This window comes from Sardina pilchardus, chromosome 11, assembly GCF_963854185.1.
Source record: "Sardina pilchardus chromosome 11, fSarPil1.1, whole genome shotgun sequence".
Lineage (NCBI taxonomy): Eukaryota > Metazoa > Chordata > Actinopteri > Clupeiformes > Clupeidae > Sardina > Sardina pilchardus.
The window spans coordinates 7,945,246-7,968,429 of record NC_085004.1 but is presented as its reverse complement, the minus strand read 5'-3'; the positions used below and the strand labels follow the sequence as shown (position 1 = coordinate 7,968,429).

The 23,184-nt window shown below is 41.8% G+C and overlaps 1 protein-coding gene across 1 annotated transcript in view; it reads right to left on the bottom strand.

Annotated features, from left to right (window-relative positions):
* rxfp1 (relaxin family peptide receptor 1) overlaps window positions 1-23,184 on the bottom strand; it is a 90,534-nt gene that overhangs the window by 37,077 nt on the left and 30,273 nt on the right. Inside the window, exon 3 of the mRNA XM_062549922.1 lies at window positions 6,921-7,004. Within this exon, the coding sequence (XP_062405906.1) occupies window positions 6,921-7,004 (84 nt within the window). The remainder of the gene's footprint in view (window positions 1-6,920; window positions 7,005-23,184) is intronic.

Below are 23,184 nucleotides of genomic sequence, written 5' to 3'. Positions count from 1 at the left end.
AGGCAAACCCTTATTGCCTTCAGCAGGATACCGATCATTCACAGCAGTGGCAATCCTAGTCTCTGCTCAACCCTCCACACACACAGAAAATGGCTTGTCTTGTTTCTATTGCATATTTTGAATTCATAAACTTTATATATTTTGCTAATAGTTTAGAATATGTTAGGATCTGCATAATTACTTATAGCTAAAAATATTCAGTAATTTGAATACTTCATATTGATTTTTAAACTATTACAGTTGTCTTTAATGACATTACAGGGGTGTTGTGTAGGTCTAATTGAGAGCCTGTCACTTTAAGAGATACGTGAAGTAGCCTAATTATATTAACCTTCATTCGGTTTTAGGAGGTAGTCACGCATAGTTCAAGGATATCCGTTTTCATTGAATAAAATGAATGTTCAAAAAATTAACAAGTCAAAGAAAATATTGCTGGGATCATAGAAAAGATAAGTGTCTTGCAATGTTAACTTCTATGATTTTGGTGAGCACTAGGCTACTGTACATTAGCCTAATGATAGACGTGACGCATGAGCTAATGGGATAGTTACCTTGATGGAAAAGATTGCCAATAGGCTGTGTAGCTTTTTTCGGAAATTGAATTAAACACTACAGTTAGCCTAAATGAACTAAATTCCATAGCCTACTGTAGGTAGGTTACCGTGGCATTGTGCTCACTTTTTCCTTGGTTGGAAATGTTGGCTGCTTATAGCTTAACTTATTTTTTTGGAGTTTGGTATAGGCTATCTGTTATACCCAATGAGTGACACCCAGCGCTCAACATAAAACTTTACGGCATTCTCCTGATAACGTTAGTGGAATAGCCTAGATTTAATGTGAACGTGTAGGCCTACATAAAAAGACGCAGAGTGGCTACATGATACAGCGCACGTTTTGGGGTGAAAATGTTGCGCCCTTTAAAAGCAGGTGTAGCCTTATCCGAATCATGGTTAAATCCATCAATTAGAAAACAGAATTAGTAAGGTAAAGTTTTGTTTCATAGTAGCCTTCCAGCTTGTGTCAAAAGCAGGCTCGGATGAAGCTGGGAGGAATTAAACACGCGGTTACCACACCGTAGTATCAACCGTGATAATAATGATATTCGAAATGAACGCGGTAATTGTTATCATCAACATTTTTATCATGGTTTACCGTCACACCGGTAATCGTTACATCCCTAGCGTGGAGCATGAACCAATTAGACTACAATATCCATGGATGTAGCCTAATATTTTATATCTTTATATAAAAAATATATTTTTTTTTTATATTTTATATTTTCATCAGGCAGTCTTTTCTTTTCTATTTCATAGCTAATTATTTTTACTTTAATTCAAATAAACCTATGCTGTGATTGTACTGTAGTGTTTTGCATCAATATATTACAAACTTTGATCAATGATTCCACTGTGTCTGTAGTATTCTCTCTACTACTGCAGTACTTTTACAGAGATGTGTTTACTGTACTGTTCCTGTAGTACCATAATGAAACCTGTATCACCTATTTTGTTCTACAATATCTAATGATTGTACAAACAATGACACAATGAAACTATCGGTTGCTTGTGTGCGGGTGATCTATAGTTATGTTTCAGTGGTATTTCACAGTAAATTTGTTTTTTGAACCAATGATTGTGCAATTGCAAGATTTCTTTGAAGATGTGAATGTACAATCCAATGTTTTGAACATTAGAGGGCCTGTGTTACAAGTGATAACCGTTTTGAGTTTTGTGTATAGAGTTTTGAAAAATGACATCAAGGTTCTGAAAATAGTAGCTAAGTGATTGTAAAAAACTGTAATACGCCAAACTCGTTGCGAAGTTTAAAATGAACTGTCACGTTGCATCCAAGCGGAAATACAGACGTTCAGAACATAGTAACATTGTAGCATATAACGGATATGGATTGTAGCTAGTTGGATGGCATGTACAGTAGGCTATAAATTAACGATCTTTCAAAGTAATTTCTGTGTATTTTCTTTGTGTGTGTGTGTGTGTGTGTGTGTGTGTGTGTGTGCGCGTGCGCGTGTCTGTATGTATGTATACTTGTATGAAATATGAGTGTGTGTGTGTGTGTGTGTGTGTGCATGTGTGTGCGTGCGTATAGGTGTGTGTACAGTAGGTGTGTGTGCGTGTGTGTGTGTGTGTGTGTGTGTGAGTGAGTGAAAATGCATGAAAATGCACTGTACTGTTATCGCTGGACTTTTTATAATTATTCTTCCGACCACTTTTTCTGCAATTAATTCAGCTCAAACATTTAACGCAATCTTAATCGTCTCCCAAACGACAGTTGCGGTATGTAATTTTGACATTTGACAACATTATACTTTTTTAAGATATTTGCCATAAACGTGCTAAAATTTCAATGGGTCTAACGTTCGTGTGTTAAAATCTAATGACATCACGACGCTTTCGCGCCTCAAGTTCAACCAAAGACGGTAACTTCCCCAACATTAGCACTCACCATCTGTCTGGCTGTAGCCTATCCATCTCCAAATAGGCTATGTAGGCTACAAATAACTTAGACTGGTCCGAGCTTGCTTCTGCTACATCTAGCACATAGGCAGAAAGTGCGGTTAACATTAACAAACCTAACGATTTCCGACTAAAACAAATAGTCTAACGTTATCAAGCCAGGCAAACTTGCTAGGCTACTTGAATTAAAATAACACAGACCACGAGAAACCTTGATAGTTGGGGCAGCCGTGGTGTACTGGTTAGGGCTTCGGGCTTGTAACCGGAGGGTTGCCGGTTCAATCCTCGACCAGTCCACCACGGCTGAAGTGCCCTTGAGCAAGGCACCTAACCCTTCACTGCTCCCCGAGCGCCGCTGGTTGGGCAGGCAGCTCACTGCTCTGGCTTATTGCGTGATTCACCTCACTGTGTGTGTTCACTAATTCGGTTAAATTGGGTTAAAAGCAGAGAAACGAATTTCCCTCACAGGATCAAAAAAGTATCTATTCTATTCTTCTATTCTAGTTCAGCTGTAAATAAAGCTACTGTAACTTTACTGAATCAATGTCAACCCCCGGTGTTGATCCCCGTCTTTTGGCAGTCACGATTAGGTCTAACATTTAAATGTTTACCACCATTAATAGCCTAGGAAACTCATATAGCCTACTGCTTCATCTAAAGTTAGGCTACAGCCAGGATAAATATGATAGTCCAGACACTTGAGGGAAACTTCCCGTGCTTTATTTCTCAACCAAGTAGCCTAGCTTATATCACAACCGAGTTGCTGTTTTAGCCATAACTCACCCTGTAGCACCTACACACCCTTTTAACAGAACATTAACAGACCTAACTCTATGTCCAACTCCTTCACTCTCAGACACGCACACACTACACGCACCTAAAACTCCACCTCCCAGTTCCCCTAAAAGGGACACAACAATTTCAGGAACTCAACAGGTTACAGAACACATCACACACAATTAAGAGGATATCACAATATGATATCAATGTAATCCGGCAACACAGCCTGCCGAAATGACCATTGAATATTTTACCAGTTTGAAAAACGTTGATCTAATCATTCAGCCAATAAGCCCAACGTCGCCTATAATCAAACTGTGATTTTTGTGTGCAATGTGCACCCTAAATCGGCTAAGCGATCTTCTACAGTCAGGATAATGCAATAGGCCTACAATTAGGCTATGTGATGTTTAACTTAGGCAATGCGAGCCTGCATGACCTCAGGATTTGACCATTTCGAAAAAATGTATCTACACAGACTGTCTAAACAAATGATCTCTTGCTGTGATCCCTCGTGCTCTCATCCTAAGTTGTTTATAGTAGCAAAAAAACAACCATTTATGGTTTAACCATAAATGCATGACTTCATATCACAACAAAATATCGATGTTACTGTAGGTTATAAAATAAACTAGGCCTACTTGCCTTTGGACTGTTCAAGAGCTCCATGCTGGTGTGTTATCTACAGTATATGATCAGTTTGGAAATTGTCCTTACTGTCTATCAACACTCATGTCTAATTCAATTACTACCAAGGAACCTCCACCTTACTTACTAGCAACCTACTTTATATAGCAGAGTAACCACTATGAATACCCTATGATAAACCGCTATCACAGCTATCTCAATTACCCTGGCAACAATATAGAAATCATCGCAAACACCCTAGTAATATTAACACAGACCTCTTTCCATTCAATTCAACTATCCATTTCCATTTTCTCTCCATTCATTTACCTCCAACTGTTCATTCCTCTATTACTGTCCTCCTATCAACATCCATTTAATCTACCTATACACATCCATTAAACTATGTGTCTATCAACATTCATTAAACTATCTGTCTTATCAACATCCATTTAACTGTCTACCTTAAACTATGTCTATTAAACTATCTGCCTGCCTATCAACATTTATTGAACCATGTCAACCTAACAACCAGCATATGTGTCTAGCAACACCTAACAATCTCAATTACCCTAGCAACAACCTAGCAACCACCATTATGTCAACCTAGGAACCACCAGAATAACCAGCATTTATTACCTCGTCTCCATCTATCTAACCTTCCATCCAACTTTCTCTCCATCCATTTACTTCAAACCATTTATTAAACTGTCTATCTGTCTATCAACATAAATTAAACTGTTTGTCTATTAACATCTATTAAACTATTCATCAACATCCATCAATATCTGTGTCTAATTCAGTTGCTACTTAGCAACCTCCCTAGCAATCAACTCTAAAAATACACAACTTATAACAACATACTGTAAATTCCACAACATGAATCATCATCCTGCAAATCCTCATTCAATCAACAAATCCTCATTAGATCTGTTTTACCCCATCTCTTCTTTTTGTATAAATTGTGTTAAATACAAATTATATTTTACATTTCATTTTTGGCATTTTCATGCACTGGTAATTCCTTGGAGTTGTGTTTCTAGTTAGTATTACTGTTGCTGTTGTTGCTGCATTCACTATTTATAATGTGACAGTATTGATTTTCTGGATCTTTCCGTAACATAAAAAGCCTAGTTCCCTGACATCTCATCTGTTATATGACGCAGGACTGAGTTACCACTGTCAGGAGTGAGGATGGGCAGTTCTTTATGTGTGATGTCAGGGCCAGACATGTGATGGGAAGTGCATTCTAATGGAGATCAGGATGATGGGGAAAAGGCACACACAACGACCACCACGCCATGCATTCTCTACGATCACTACGCCATGCATTCTCAATGCGCACCTCTTTACAGATGATGATCTTAAAATAGATACAAGGCACTCCACGGGACTCAAAACCAAGAGAGCGGATACAACCAATCATGGAATGTGTAAGAAATGACACAATGAATGGTTTGACCTGATCCATCATGCTAAATGTGACCCTATCAGGATCCTTCACCCAAGACTACTTCCTACCACATTCATGACATGGAAGAGAGAGAGAGAGATTAAGAGAGAGAGAGAGAGTGACAGAAAAGTAAGTGAATGAGAAAGACAGAAAGAGACGAGAGGGGAGAGAAGAGACATATGAGAAAGAGAATCAAAAGTGATCCCTGTTTCTGTTAACCTAACTTTCGTCAGATCCTGTAGTTCACTGTCTGCTTCACACAAGGATCTGGGACTTCTCGATAGGAGATGTATTTATGAAGGCGGGTCCTTGTAAAACATCCTCGCATGTGATTTGATAAACCACTTGCCTGTTATCTTGAATGACGTGCTAGGCTTCTTCAAGCTCTTGCCAAACCCGGTCGGAAGAAGAGTAAAAACATCCTTGCCACCATTAAATGTCTTCAAAACTATTCTCTGTTAATCTTTTAAAGAATAAATACTCGATAGATTCGACAAAACGGTTGAAATAGCAGAATCAATGTCAGCACAAGACTCCTCGCTGTGTGCCGCCATTGTTATTTGAATCAAACACTCGCTTCGGCGCTCCTGATTGGTTGATCATTTTTTGATCACTGGAACGAGTTTGGATTGCCCTCGCGTCCAGACCCTTGTGTGGAGCTCAGCGAAACGCCTCTGGTGGAGCATGGCGGAACAACAAGGGTCTGGCGAGAGTCAGGCTATGTTTCTGTGCCACATGCATACCATATCAGCCACTCTCTGCAACTGCAGTCTTCACAAAATTACTTCCAAATTCTAAAAAACAGTTGTTGAACCTTAGAGGTGTTTTCTTTTAACATATTTGTGTTAACATTCCTATTTATTTTATTTAAATGGTAACCCATATGGTTAAGTGTCCTTGTTTGTTTGCTAAACAACAGAGTATTATTTCCTAATTGTTTGTGGGTGCCTGCCTTTCTTTCTTTTCTTTCTATTTTGAGCACATTTGGGCATATATTGCCAGACCTAGTATACAATAGCATAATATACATACTTTTTAGCTCCCGTGAGGGAAATTCGGTCTCTGCATGTATCCCAATTTGTGAATTAGTGAACACACAGTGAGGTGAAGCACACACTAACCCAGAGCAGAGCTGCCCAACCAGCGGCGCTCTGGGAGCAGTGAGGGGTTAGGTTATAGGTGCCTTGCTCAAGGGCACTTCAGCACTGGCACTGGTCTGGGACTGGTCTGGTCTGTGGACTGGTCTGGGATCGAAATGGCAACCCTCTGGTTAGGCCAGTAGGCCACGGCTGCTTCCAGTCCTGAGATGGTACTGAAGAGGTCACAGAGACGCCAGGTCATGCAGCTTCTTTCAACATGGGGTGTGTATTCATTGTGTAATGTATGGGTAATGGCTCTTTTCACACAGTTCAGCCTTGGGACTGAAACCTGAAGGACACTCTACGTAGATCCCTTTATCAGATAGCGTCATGGCTTTCAAAGCTTCTCTAACCAAGAAGAATGATGCGCTAAGCTGTATATGGTACAGTATATCACCCCATCTCTATGCCTCTATCGAGTGTGTTGCTAAGAACTGACATACTTACAACATGCATGTGATTTGGTTCCTACGTCATTGTTGGGCATCCCAAAGTACTTGTCAAATAAGTGCGGCCACCCGTTGTTGTCTCCTGTCAGACAAAGAGAAAGAAAAATATTACAAATGCATTCACTGGACGATGGACTTTCATAAGCAATCTGTGGCAGACAACAAGGAAGCTTTTCAGGATTCACTCAACAGGATGGCAACAGCTTTTGTTGTCTAGACAGCAGTAATTGAGCATTTCCGCACAATGCTCTTCCACAGGACCTGTTCTGAAGACAGTCACGCAGAAACTGCGGCCGGAGAAAAAAAAAAATATGATATTCTAATCCAGGGATTCAGTGCTTTAAATGGGCTTTCTGCCCATACCACTTGCTAGTCAGGTGAGCTGCTTGTATAGCTGCGTTTGCCTGTGATAAGCCAATTTGACTCAATAACCATGAAGCAGAGAGGTGGACCAGATCAGTTTCACACACACACAGAAAAGCTTTGTACGCCACATGCCTAATGGTGACTAAACAACAAGTGAGAATGGCACAAATGGTGAGTGGAGTCGGTGGACTTCCGATGGCACGAGTGGTGAGTACATCAAAATTCCATATCAATAGAAGTACATTACATGTGCAGTGAGTACTAGCAGGTCAGAGTCCAAGAGTGGTTGCGCAAAGTAAGGTCAAATTACGGCCAAATTGATAAATCCCAGCAGACCATTGCTGTCTGCAATCATGACATGGAAAAGACAGAGATAGAAGAAGAGACTTTCTGAAACAGAGAGCGACATAAAAACATGAGAAAGAGAGGAGAGCAGAGATAGAGATAATAGAGAAAGAATGAGATTTGATCTGCTTTAGTGGCTCTTGCACTCAAGATCAAAAGTCTTCCATGTCCTGTGTGGAATACTGGAAATGCAGTCGACACCTCAACTCCCTCAGCATGCCCCAGACTCTGCCCTGCTCTCATCTTACGGAAGCTGCTATCAGAGCTGCAGCCCAACAGAGGATGAGATGAGCAACACAGGATTGTCTTGCAAACATTCCACTTTTCCTTCCATGTAGACAATCAGATTTAGTGGAGTGTTTGTGTTTGTTTGGCCTGTTGGTGTGTGCTTTGTCCGCAATTTTAAACCCATTAGGGTATACTGCCAGGCCGGAGATGGAACAGAGTGACAAGCCAGACAACTTGTTGTGATCAAGATTAATGTCCTCAATGTGGGACGCTGAACTTAATTCGTGACACATCTCAGGAACAAATACGACACACACACACACACACACACACACACACACACACACACACACACACACACACACACACACACACACACACACACACACACAGTAGAGTAGAGGCTGGGTCCTGAGGCTAGAGACATTACACACATGGTAAGGAAAGGGAGGTTGTTTTTTTTGTTTTTTTGTTTTTCATTTATTTGATAGTGTGGATCAAAAACGTGCACATTTTCTCTATGCCATGGGTGTTGGAGCACTAAATTGCCAACGGTGCCACCAGTCGTGATTAATGTTTTCCGACAGCCAACGCAGAACATGACAGAAAACCTCAGTCTTGTCAGTCTGGCCCTGGGTAATGAATTAACAGGGCACAGCTCTGACCCTGGGGAATGAATTAACGGGGCACAGCTCTATCACAGACAACGACACGCATGCTCAAGCATGTTCTATTCCTCTTGGAGAGCTGGTGGAAATCAAAACACCTCAGATGGTTCTCGCTGAAGCATTCCAATGGGAGGCTGATTGGTTCAGATTGATTCAGGTACACTTGGAGGTGACTGCTGCGATTGGGTAGGCCAGTGCTCATGTGTGACACATGTGTGTTGGTTGCACTACGTGACCTGAAATACTGACTCACAGAAGTAACTGCGGCTCCTGCTGCTTGCACATGGCTGTACCACTTCATTCTTTCACAATAGAAATCGTCTCAGGCATCTTGTGTGCATCATGATGGAGGGGTTGTGATGTATTGCTGTCACCCAGGTGAGAGGAAGCAAGGAATACTGCCATAGAATTGTGTTGTGTAAATACACTGTATTTTATGCAATGACAAATTAAGTTTCAATTCAATTTTATTCATTAAATTTTATTCTATTGTATTGTAGTATGAAGACATCACCACCATTCCATGTCTCAGTTTACATTGTTACATTGCAGTCAAGTGGAAAATGATAACTAGGGCTGTCAAGTGATTAAAGACAATTGATGAAATTAATGACATACTCTGTGATTCATTAATCAAAATAGATCACATGCATCTATTTTGCTATGAACGTATTTTAAAGATATTCAAATTTAAATTGTGGCAGATGAGTGAATCAATGAAAAGCCAAACCAACATTAAAGACGTCAGCTTCAGGTAATTTTGGCGACTCTAATCTGGCCCAATTCACCTGTTCAGGGACAGAGACCGCTGAGACGTCTTGACACAGGCGTTACTTTTACTGCATATTGGTTGCTGCTTTATTCAGAACACGCTGACTACCATGTAAACAGGGATATTCCACTTCTCCTACACACAGAGACATCTCATTCTGAATATTGCCATGAACAGAATATGGTGTGCATGGGGACGCAGTCAGTGACAGCAAGATAATTATTCACAAAAGGCCCCTGTTAAATGACAAGCAAACAACACATTCATCCCCTGGAGAGTCTGACTATACTATGTACATTGTTTATGAAGGACGGTCTCGGAGGCGAATACATTATTCTGCTCATTATTCATAAATATTCATCATATCCAAAGACAAATGCAACTAGGACACAGCTGATTTGTTTGTCCAATTCAAATTGTATCTCTATTTGTTGAAACTAACACAGAATCTCATGTGCTGACCCACGTATATACTTCATATTCTAATGGTTTTCATTCACTTCACATACAGTAGGCTACCTCAAACTAATACCAATGTGACCCGGCCATTCAGACCTTGACAACATGCTCTCTCCATTCAGTGAATTCATATTGTTAATCCACAAGTGCTTTACAAATAATGAGCAGACAAAAGAACAGAAAATCTGGAAGTGCATCTTGAGTTGTTTTTAAGAAAGATGCTGAAAACACTACTATGATAATCAACCCTGCTGGAGTAGTGCATGAATGAGGTTTTCTAAATCGTGTTCTTCACATAAGGCCTCTACTGTAGGTCTGGGTGTGTTTTTGAGATGGTAAACAGCTGGATTACTTATTACTGTTAAACAAAACTCAGATTACAATCAATTAAAGGTGCAGTCAGTGAGTTTCAGAACAGATGATTTTTTTAAATGATTTTGAACAACGTACATTATATTCCAATCTGCATCTGCAGAGACCCAGGGGCGCACCTTGCCAACAGGCATGGCAAGCAACTGCTTGGAGCCCCGAGCCGCTAGGGGGCCCCGAGACCTCAGAGCGTTTACTGGTGCGACAAGCGAGAATTTCGTTAATAGAGATTGAATGGTGGGTTACGTGATTTTGTGTGCTCCTGTCCTGTCCTGTCTTACAAATAGTAGCCTACATGTATGCTATCGGCTTATAAACAGTGGATCTGTGTCCAAAAGAGTGCAAACAATCCACACATATTGAGCCCGACTGGCGCAAAGTGCATCAAAAAACACACACATTCTTCGTTGTGAAGAATTGCTCCGCAATTATTAGTCACAGCGAGATGACTAAAGAGCACGAAAGAGCAGAAGCGGGGCTTTCCAACGAGACTAGGCACTTGTCTGTACGATCAAGTATGAAAGTCATGAAGTTAAATCTAAGTATATCATATTTACAGTCTATATTGCTCTGCGTTCACCCGCACATCCAGTCTCGCTTGAATTACGGGCAAACCCGGCATCGCACAGAGATGCTACGCATATCAGATGAAAGAGGGGAAACAGAGCTTTCCATTGATACCAAATACATCGATCCTTTTGTGTTATAAAAACAGACGAAGTGACAAACAAATAATAATGTCATATAGGCCTAGCTAACTAACTCTCGTTTGATTTAGCCTACTCGTGAAATCGCGATCAGAAAGATGACACGCATGTCAGATGAAAGAGGAGAGCTAGAGCTATCCACACAGATACCAAATACAACCTTTTAAGTTATAAAACAGACCAAGTGACAGCAAAATAATAACTTCATTTAGCTCCACTTACCCTATGTTTTTGTGTGCGATAATAGCTGTTCATAATCCAACGTTATCATGTGTTTCTCTATGGCAAGGCACGTTCATAATAGCATACGGTTTTGAGATCCTGCAAACTCCTGTAGGCCCTATGGTAGGCCTATCCAATTCAAGACTCATATTGCATCCAAATTTGTTTGACAAATAAACACTTTTTTTGCCTTTACTTTGTTCATTGCAATGCAGTAAAATAAATATTATAGAGAATCATAATGTGTGCACGTCTACAACGCAAACAAGTCAGGTCAGATCAGCTTATTTCTGGAAGGTAGGCCTACACACCACATATTTCTGTAAATTGCTCAGACCCAAAGTATCCCTCCATCATGGTTCTTGCCATTTACAAAGCAGTCAGGCCTATACAACCAAGTCATGTCGAGCTGCTTGCTGTGGTGAGATACACGTCAAAATGTAAGAATTTGTATAGCCTGCTTTTTGAATTTGTATTATTTAAAAATCTAAAATCAATCAATGCAAGTAGTTATGCATGATATTGTGGCAGATCTGGGTAGCCTAGACTGTGCTAAAAAAAAACCCAGTATGTAGCATCCCTGCTGAAAAAAACAGCCTGACCAGCTAAAGGTGGTTTGCTGGTTGACCAGCTTGTTAACCAGCTTGTTTGACCACCCTTTGATGGTTAACCAGCTAGACCAGCAAAACTCTCGCGAAAACACACCTTCAGCTGGTTTACCCAGCTTACGATGGTAATTCAGCTGGTTTTGATTGTCGTACCACCTTAAGCTGGTCATTTTAGTTGGTGTTGCTGGTCTACATTTCTGTTTTTTACTGGCCACGCCAGCTTATGTTGGTTATTCTAGAAAACCAGCTTGACCATCTTTGTCAAGCTTGACAGGCTGGTCACCAGCATGACCATCTTAAACCAGCTGTATCCCAAACGACAGGCTGGTCACACCAGCACGACCAGCTTCCTCAGATGGTCACGCCAGCATGTCTAGCTGGTGGCCTAACCAGCTACACCAGCAAAGACCAGCAATAATAACTGTGTTTTGGGCAAAGACCAGCTAAAACCAGCTACCAGCCTAAGCTGGTTTCTTGCTGTTTTTTTCAGCAGGGATGTGTGAATGGCACTTGCAATGAATGATAAATGCTTGGCATAGGGCTAGCAACATGTTAAAAACAAGTTCTTTTTTTTGGGGGGGGGGGGGGGGGGGGGGATGGGGTGTAAGTAGGGCCCCCTAGGATTTTTTGCTTAGGGCCCCCACAGACTGTAGAATCGCCTCTGCAGAGACCGACCGCTTCGAGACCCGGACTGAGGACGGGGCCTGCGCCAAAGACTTCTCATTTTGCTAACTGTCATGGCTGTAAAATGTATAAGAATTAAATCACTATTAAATCACTATGATGATGAAAAGGGAGGAAAGGGCTTAGGCTGCTGAGGCTGCTGCTGCTGCTGCTACTGCTGCCTTCCACCAAGGCATGCTATGTGTGCTGGGCCAGATTGCACAGGCAATCGCGGGCCGGAATGCAACTCAACCACCCCAGTAGTGACTGGAACCCACTGACGCTACATGCACAATGCACTTGTATATAGTTTACATCACATACCCTTGTATAGTTTGCACTACATGCACAATGCACTTATATGTGTATATATTTTACATCACATGCCCTGCATTGTTTTTCTATTTACTTTTTCTAAATAAAGAGCTTGGTTTAACTAAACGGTGTGAATTGTCAACTGCATTACACTACTATGGGAGTGTATTTAACTATTAACCATTAACTGCATATAAAAATATCACTGTTGCTTTCTTCATAGTTGTATGTGTAAGCTACAAACATAATGGCCCTCATTTATCAAACGAGCATACGACCAAAAACAGGCATAAAACAGGCGTACGCTTGTTTCCACGCAAAGTATGGCATTTATCAATGTGAACGTGATCGGTGGCTACGCTCAAATCTCACGTCTAGTCTGAACTCGTGTACGCAAGTTTTTCAGGCGGCATGCATCGCGCAGCAGTAAATCGGCGGTGCAGTAGAAAGTTGAACAGTTGAATTGATGGACTATCTCGGACATACAGTAACACCTTTCCTGAACATGTGCAGCCTATTTTCTGTAATGAAGCATATTATATTGACACATTTCATGGCTTAGAATAGCCATAGGCGATGATTACTTTCTCTTTGGCAAACACAACATTCATGAATTAGGCCTAGGCATATATATTTTAAAAGGGCAAATTTCAGTGTCGTACGGTTTTGTAATGAATGTGTTTATAGTATGATGCATTCTCTCTGCGAAAATAACGTCTGTTGCGCTCAAATCGCTCTAGTTTCCCGCCTTCCTTGATGACAGCGTCTAGCTGTCAAAATTAACAAGGTTCAGCTGGACGTCACTGTGGCTCGAGATCACTAATGATCTTTTTTGGAGGTATAATGCACCTTCATGTCGTAAATTCTAGGGGCAAGGCCATTAAAATGAGCATAATATAGGGGCGTGATATTTAAATCACGCTTGTTTCCAGCCACCACATTTATCATCAAACGTTCATTCTTACGCTGGAATTGGAGTGATACGAAAGTTTGATGAATCACACGTGAGCCCCGTCGTAAGATGATTTCTGCGCTCAGATATACGCTGGTTTCTACGCTCTGTTGATAAATGAGGGCCAGCGTTTGTAATGTAGACCATATCACAATCTAGGTGCAGGTAGGCAACATCTGAGTGCTTACAGGTGCACTTTTGTCAATAGGAGAATGTGAAAGGTAATGGCTAGTAGTTAATGCCTACATTCACAGACATACAAACTATTGTGCCAAGATGTGGTGCAGGTGGCCAGCATCCTGATGACCATTAACCAGGATGGGCCTGTCTGTTTAACATAATGTAGACAATATCAAAATTCCCCTGATGGGCCTCTCTGTTTAACATAATGTAATTTTAGTAACATTAAACCTGTACCATGTTCACATAATAGCAAGATTGCTGTCATGTAAATGGCAGCTTAAAATATACCGGGTCAGAAAGATGCAGACAAATCTATATCAAAGGTGCTTTTATTCAGAGCTTAAATGATACAAAGAAAAGAGCATGTCTGTATAAACATAGTATAGACAACGATCAACAGCAAATTTAAAAAGGTGGCTCTGTATACAGGACTGAATTTAATTCAGCATAAAGCTGGACATACACTGTGCGATTTTTTCAATCGCGGTATTCTGCTGCTGCTCATACTGTACGAGTGAATTCGCAGGGGCAGCTCACAATTCCTGTTCTCACACTACACGATCCGATGGTCGGATGCGATTTGACTGCTCACACTGTACGTCCATATCGCAACTCGTCGGACTCTTTTATCTGGAACTTTATCAGCTGTGCTGCCATGCGGCTCCGTGTTGTCTAATTGCTTTCAGTGTTGCCAGGTCACGTGAGAAATACGCAGCAGGTCTCTGAAAATAAGCCATAATAAACATACAACCCCAAAAGGCTATAGCATCCCCTTCCCGAACCCCTTTTACATTTCTGGGGTGGTCATAGAGGAGCCTACAGTGAGAGTCGATGCAGCTGCATAGCCTATGTTCAAAATGCCCCCTGTGTAGTAGGCTATACGTGTAGGCGCTGCGTGCAACTAGCAACTTCACACAAAATCAAGCCCAAGTCACTTAAAATAAGCAGACTATGGCAACACCGTTTGTTTTGTTGTCCGTATCTGTGTTCGCGCATGTGTAGTGTGACAGGTTGAGGTAAATCGGCTCAAACAGTGCTTCAGCAGTGCGATAGACTCACGAGGGGCGACCAGGATTTCAAACAAGTTTGATATTCTCCCGATCGATCGGGAGGTGGTCGGGAGGTGGTCGTGAGGTGGTAATCGCTTCTCATTACCCCATGTATACTACACGATGGGAGACGCACGACTGAGCCAAAATTCAGCCCGATCCCCAAAATAGTCGCACGACTCAAAAATCGTGGCAAAATGGGCCAAAAATCGCACAGTGTATGCCCAGCTTTAAAGAGTCACTGAACCCTAAAACATGTTTTTTGAGCTGTTGATTGATTGAAAATACTCATAAGTGGTGAACTGTACTATTACCAGGGTTAATATTGACAAAAATCGTGCTTCTCGACAAAAGTAACATTTCGTCTGATTTTGTATTGGAGATATTGCTCTCCGCACATACTACAGTTTGAAACATGCCATGGCATGTTGGTCCAAAATGCTATTGGAATGCTGACGAAATCCTGTACTTCTCGTCCAACACTACGTCACCGGGTCGTTACAAATTAGGACTGAAACGCCCCAACACCTGCTACCCTGATTAGCCTACCTGTGATAAGCCATGTCTGCAGCACTCATTCCCAGATTGACACGAAATCACCATGGTCGATTGGTTGCAGCAGTGCTGCACTCCCTCTCCAAATTTCAGAACGTCTCGCCCATTTTGAAAGCCTTTTTCAGAAATGTGAAGTGGGTGGAATTATGGGGTGAAGTGACTCTTTAACATTTAACTGTTTGACAACAAGTACAGTGGGTACGGGTTGAGAATGCACCTTCTCCCGCGGGACTCCCGAAGAGATCCCGCAGGCTGTCAAGCCGATTTTTTTCGAGGCTAAGGCAATGTACCCAAACAACCACCAGGTGGCAGAAAGTTTCATCCCGCATTTCAGCTGCATAATGATGAAGACCGCATATCCGTCAATAGTCGACTCCTTAATCTCATTTAATCATTAAAATGAAGGTGATGACTGGCGAAATTAATCAAACGACGTTTCAATAAACCATTGTTGAAATTGACAGTTGAAATGGTTACAGAAAATCGCCTACAGCCTAACGCCGACACAGCTGATTTTTTGATTGATTCTAAGCTGTTTTGATGTAGGGGATGGGTAAACTGGCGCGCTACAAACATGCTACCAATCAAATGTAATATTAGTAGGACTAGCCTACTTAGACACTTTAGTCATAGGCAACGTTGCCATGTTAATTTGGGCTATAAAGTGCTTGCTTGTGGTGGCGCTCCTGTCCGCTGCTTCTCCCAATTGTGTTTGGCAAATTGTTATTGGGGGAAACGCGGAGAAACGAGATGGTCAGTCCTCGTATTTTTTCTTCACGTTTCGGCTAAGTAATAGCCTACGTTAAAGTCTTCTTCCGTATTGAACAGACGCTCGGCATGTCAGATTGCAGTTGCAGAGTTTTCGAATGTTTTACAACCCAGCTGGTATCCGCTGTTCATTCCGACATATCCCCACTCGGCGGTAGGCCTATTTTTTTTTTTTTTCAAACAACGTGCCATTCCGACATGAGGTCATTAATAGGCTATTAATGTCATAACTATTAGGCTATCATTAGGCTTACTATGCATGGCTGTAGGCAGCTATGAGGCCACTGAGATCTGGACCTCATGGGTTTTGAGAGCTGGAAATACATGTGTTTGCTAAATATCGGTTGTTGTACATGTTGCGTTCGCGACTCGGGGAAGTGAAAGCAGTTCTGTAAAGACATTGCAAGTTTTCATGGAGATCATCTGCGCCGCGCCGCGCAGCTGTAGCTGATTGTGAAAGCCGATTGGAAATACATACGTTTAGAGCGAACGTTTCAACTATGTTTGCCATGATAGACAAAAACACTCAAATAAAAGGTTCGCCATTTGGTAATATGACCTATCCTTACTGACAATAATTTAGATTGAGCACAACTAAAGTTGCACGAAGGCAAAATACAGTCCTAAAAGCCTATTCTATATAGCCTGGCCAATATTGTAGATGTGCAAAAGCAGCATTTGCGTGCGTGCTTGCCGGTCAGGTGTAGCCTACAAAAATGAGCATAACATCTGATTATTAAAGTATATAGGCTAGAGAAGAGTTGGTTTAAAATTCAAGTGTAGTAAAAAAGTTTGTGCACATCCCCGGTCAAGGTGCAGAACAAGAGTAAATAAAAAAAAAATGGAAAAAGGTTCGCACACTTGAAATCCTTCTTTTTTGATTTGATTTTATTTTCTTTAGCACGAAGGAATGACGTTTCGACCGTGTGGTCTTCTTCAGATTAAAATTCAAGTACGTGCGCTATTCAACCCCTCGAGACCGACTGCAGTCTGCTGACACAGCCAGACGACTCTCCCAACCCATTCATTCGTTTTGGGCGATATAACCCATTCATTCGTTTTGTGCGTATATAGATTCCTGCATGCTGCATTACCGCGACTCTTAGCCTACCTTGTGGATGATTTTTTCTCATTGGAATACAGCAGGACAGGATGCATTTTATCTAACAAACGCAAAAGCTGAGATTGTTGGAAGGACTAGGCTACTCAACAAACTTGTTTTTCGTTTCTGGGAGATCTCGTTATCGTTTTGGATTGTCGGATTGTTATGCTTATTGTTTGGACTTATGGACAATGAACTTTGAGGGGTGGTTGTAAGTGCTTTACAAAGCTTTGTGTTAATAAGTGTCGGTCCTCCTATCCTTCAGCTCACTGCGCGATGCAGTTGCGCATAGTGGCTACGAAGTCATTAACTGTTTACGACACAATACATGATATTTGTGTTTTTCGTTTCTTAGATTTAATGCATGTTTGACATGTAAACAGGCCTTCAGTCCGTTAACTTAAGGCCTTCTTTTGCATGGGGTTGCTCGCATCCGCCCGTAACCAAGGCTATTATGTGCGTAGTGGCTGTATACTCTTGATTATAATAAGAGGCAAATTGTTACAGGACAACTTAAACTGACTTCCCCAATGCTTCCCCGCAGCACATTACATTTTAATATAGGCTATAGGATGAACAAAGTCTATGACTATATTAAATCCAGTAGCCTAATAATTAGGTTAATAATAATTAGATTTCGCAAGTGATGTAGTAGGCTACGTTTAAAAATCGATAGCCGTCTGTGAGACTACCCATTTCATGAAGAGCAATTGTCTTGTGCGATCATTCCCCCTCCCCCACACTTGTCTAACCAGTTCACTAGACATTATAGCCTACCTATTGAGGACGATTGCCTCCCTCCCCCCTCTCTCTCGACAGACACTTCCTGACACTAGGGCTCGGGATCATGACATCAAAACTTCGCGGGCACAGCCACATTGGCAGCTTCACTCCTTAGTTTTCTATCCCGCCTTTCAGTGTGTTCCTGTTACTTAGTTTTTGCCTTCTTGGTCGTATGTTGCTGTGTAGTGGGGTGTAACAGTGCAACCCACGATCGCAAGAGGAAAAGAATAAATCGCTACTATATTTCTGCTTCTTGTCTTGTGCATCTGAATTCTGAATGGATATTACGTTCAGTGCGCTACCAAATGGCGGCGATATTCCTAGAATGCAAGGCGTGTGCCCGAGCCCTATTATGTAAATGTGAAAATGTGTGTGTGTGTGTGTGCGCGCGCTGAACCACGAATTCACATATTAACTTTTCTTTTCAGCAGACATCGCAATCATAAAAGAATCGCAAAACTTTCATTTTTTTAATAAAATCATGCCTTTTGTCTTAATGGGTTCCGGAGAAGTGCGTGGAGTGTTTTGAACCCCGGTCGCTGACGTGTGATAGAGATGCCTCAACCAGTTACGCCACAGTTCGAGTGTCATTACCCTCGCACTTAGCCAAGAAATATAAAGGATTCAGTCAGTCGAGTTCATTTATTCGCGGCATGCACTGAAACGCCGATCAAAAGTTCTGACATGTTAAACTGACGTTAGTCATTAATTCACCACATGATAACATGCTGTTATATTGACGCACAGTAGCCCACGGTAGTCTATGTCTATCTCTGAATCAACATGAACATGCATAACGAGATCCATATAGTTCTAAGTTGCTAGAAACTTCTTTTGCGGAGCTAGGCCTACTAGTCGATGGTATCAGTGAATCACCCTCACTGCCCTATCGCATCTGACCATCTATTGTTACAATGTTACAGAATGCGCAATCTTCTCCATGCATGTAGCCTACGGTTATAAGTAAAGTGACATGATAGGCATGTATTAAAGATATTTCTGTTAAATACATTTTATTTTCAGTTGTCAAAAGTGGTGGGGACAAAATCTATGATAACAAGTGCTGGGTAAGCTACCCAGCGTCGCCGGTTAAAATGAACATGCCTCCGTTTTAAAATAGCCTAGGCCTACACATTTCTAAGTATTCCTAGCATAAATGTAGCCTAAATGTCCATCTTGTCCATCTCTTTCGTCTTCGCCTTGACAATAATAGCCTATTCACGGAAATGCGGTCTTGTAACCGTAATGAATTAATGAATTAATCTATGGTTGCCTATCGAGTCTTTCAGGTTGAATTGAAGGCTTCTAAAAACATTTTCATTAATTTCAACAATGGTTTATTGAAACGTCGTTTGATTATAATTTCGCCAGTCATCACCTTCATTTTAATGATTAATGAGACGGATTAAATTAGACGGATATGCGGAGCATTTCTCTCCCTCTCCATTGACCAAAACGTTGCTCTGGCATCTCTGCTGGACTGACTGAGTTACGTCGAGTGAGAGAGCCAGCTGTGAGGTAGGCTGTAAAACATTCGAAAACTCTGAAACTGCAATCTGACATGCCGAGCGTGATGTCTCTTTTCTCCGCTTGTCACCAGCGCGGTGTCTTCGGGTTTTTCCGTGTTTTCCGGTATGAGCCGAACCTTCATTTTATTAGGGCGGTCTTATGTTGCCCCCTTGCGGTTGCAGTTTTAATTACAGTCCGATGCTTCGGGAGTCCCGATGTGCGGGAAAGAAAGGAGCATTCTCAACCCGTACCATCTGTAACGCATCAAACCCTCACATACATCTCTTCCCTCCTCTTCAACCTCCTGTGCCACTTGCTCTGGCTCAACTGCTGGTGCTACAGCTGAAGCCCACTCTGTCTCATATCTCTCACCATGACTTTCACAGAGGTTATGAAGAGCACAACAAGTCACCACCATTGACTTTGCCAGTGGGAGATCACAGTCATTCCTTTTCAGGAGGCAACGCCATCTTCCCTTCAGTCTGCCAAATGCATTTTCGACAACCCCACGTGCTCTGCTGAACTTTCTGTTGAATGTCTGCTGTTCTGCAGTGAGTCGTCCTTTGTCCTGGAATGGCTTCAGGAGCCAGTTCTGCAAGGGGTATGCTGAGTCTCCAAGGATGTAGTAGCCCATACGAACCCCTCCAATGTTCCTGGTGTGAGATGGAAAGTGGTTTCCCCGGGTGGCAAGCTCCTACAGGTTGGACAATCTCAGAACTCTGGCATCATGCATGCTCCCTGCCATTCCAGAACAGGCCCCTTCCATCAACAACACCTTGCAGGATGATTGAGTGCCATCCTTTATGATTAAAATAATCGCAGTGGTACTCTTGAGGTGCTATGATGGGTATGTGAGATCCATCAATGGCTCCAACACAGTGTGGAAGGCCCCACCTGTTCTCATAATAATCAGCCATTTCAGCGAACTTCTCCTGGTTTGGAAACCATATTTGCTCTGGCACCAACAACGCCTCTGCCGCAGCACAAAAGTCCTGCACGCATCGACACACAGACGTTATGCTAACTCCAAAAAGATGTCCAATAGATCTATACTCAGAGCCAGTAGCAAGCTTCCAAAGTGCAATAGCCACTCTCTTCTTGAAGGCCACAGGTTCACGAAGTTCGACTTTTTCAGTTCCATAGCTGGACGCAGTTTGTTGCACAGATAGTCGAAGGTTTCTTCGGACATCCTGAAGTTTTCAACCCACTGCACGTTCGGAAAACCGGGAACAATCACATCCCACCATGCGGAGGTTCGGTTGAACATCCAAACCGACGGTATGCGGCGTCCTGGCATGACCGCCTAAAACGCACACAACTATTTTAGTGCTTCACATCAATTTACAATGATGTAACGCTATGCTTGAGATACTGAAAGGCTAACTCAAGCGTTACGGTTAGCTTACCTTTACCCTGCCAAAATTTCCTTCGTCTTTCTCGTCTCTTTCGTCTCGCCTTTTCCATACGCTTCTGGCTTTCATCTGCCACTACAAGCCACAGACAAATGAACAGCAGCAGTACTGCCTCGAGATCGTCCAGTGGCTCCATCGTTGTGTTTACTTTTTACTGACGAAGCATGACAATTTCTAGTCGCCTGAAACTGACGTCACGTCCATAGTAACCCCGCCGACTCCGCCCACTCCCAGGTCAGGGTTTAGGTGGAAAAGAAAAAAGTACTGGTGCCATGCCGTGTCGTGTAGAGCCGCGCTAAGCCGTACCGTGTAGAGTCGGGCTGGTTTGCCAGTGGAAAAGTGCTATTAATATCTCCTCAGAGAAGAAAGAGAAACTGAGAGCCATGCAGTCTTTTCCACATTTCACTTTGAACCGCCTGTATCTCCGTAACTTGATGGGGATTAAGATGACTGACAGAGATGACAAGTCAGAAGATCAGTGCCCAGGGACAACGCTACAGAAAAATCAATTGCCAATCACAAGCATGAGACTTTTTCTTAGATGGCCAATGAAATAACTCAATAACCTTTGGTATTGCTAATTAAATGCAAACATATTAGACTAACTAACTAATCTAATGTAAATTAAATGTATGTGTCTTCACATTGGAAACCCAGTATAATTGTACAAGAATATAATGTAATATAAGTTATCTTTAGCCTGGCAAGCCAAACAATACAGAAATGTATAGTCAGGGGTCGGACCATTCACAGAGCTGAAGCCTGTCGGTGGAATGAACAGTTGTCTATCAAACTGCCTCTGCACGTAATAGACCAGGATTTGTTACCAATCGTAGCCAGTCGGCAAAACGGCAAATACATCCTTCTTTAAAACAAATGACTTGAGTGCTTCTTTCTGCTCAACCTTCAAAGAAAAGCCCAAATCTAACTCTTCCAAAGCCGATTCAAACGAGCACGCTTCGTTAGCCTCATCCAGCTTTCATTTTTCTCTATGGTTGTGCAACCCGGTCTCGCACCCAACTCGTCGAACGAGGACGCATGGTCCAGCCCCCTGGCATCAATATCGGAAGCCGAAGGTGAGCTAAGGCGGGCTCAAGGACTCCGTACACAGATAGAGCGTTCTGATTGGCCTGGAGTCGAACGCAGGCTTGGCCTCAACGGTGCGACCCTAGACCATCCCGCTAGGCAAAAATATTTTTGGCCTCTAGGGTGTTTAGATTTCTAGGCTAAGTTATCTTACCAACATCAGTAAAAAAAAAAAAAATATATATATATGTATATATATATATATATATATATATATATATATATATATACACACACAGTATATATTACTTTTTTTCTGAATATATTTATTTGTCAAATTTCCCATCAGACATTTTGTAATAATGTTTTCAACTACATAAAATAGCTGAAGGCCTGCAATGAACAAGTATAAAATGATCTAAAAGCTACATGTAGACAATGCCAGGAGGGAATCTTCATTATCAGAGGCCGTTAGTCATCTTGTTGCTCTGCTAGTCAGCACGTGTTCATTTCCTCGTCTCTTTGCATGCTGAGAAGTCATTGGCAGCTGGTCCATCTCCTTACAAACAAATTGAGCCTAAGAGGCATGTTTTAATCATGTTCAAATATGGTTTGAGTGTTCCCCGGTACATCATGCTTCATACCAAAATATTGCTGTGAACGAATTAGATAAATTACACTACATTTCAAAGGGGAGCAACATGCAGGGACATTCATCATGAAATATTCATGTTGCACCAACAGAGCTGTGGCAGACTCTGCATGAATGATTGTTAAAGCATGAGCTGGCTGAATTATCTAAGTCATTAACCTAATTGAATGGACTTATAGCATTAAAACGAATAGACAACATTTGCATACAAATCCCACATATATAGACAGAACAGCAGCAATGCAGCAATCAAACGATCCATTACAGGTTTCCAATTAGATTTGCTTGCTTGCAAACATATACGCACGGATCATTCAGCAGATTAATGCTGCTATTTGATTGCAGGTTGTTAAAGTTTTATTTTCTTCTTTTCAAACTCAAATGCGCTTCAAAAGCCAATTTCACAAAGAGAATAGGGCAAACAATTTCATTTTCCAGACACCCCCCATTTTTATGTTATGAGTCCATGTCAGGCCTCGTGCTTACGTTCTGTTCGGGAAGCATACCTGACCCCCGACCGGGCGAACTCTAAAGGAAAAAGTGAGTCTT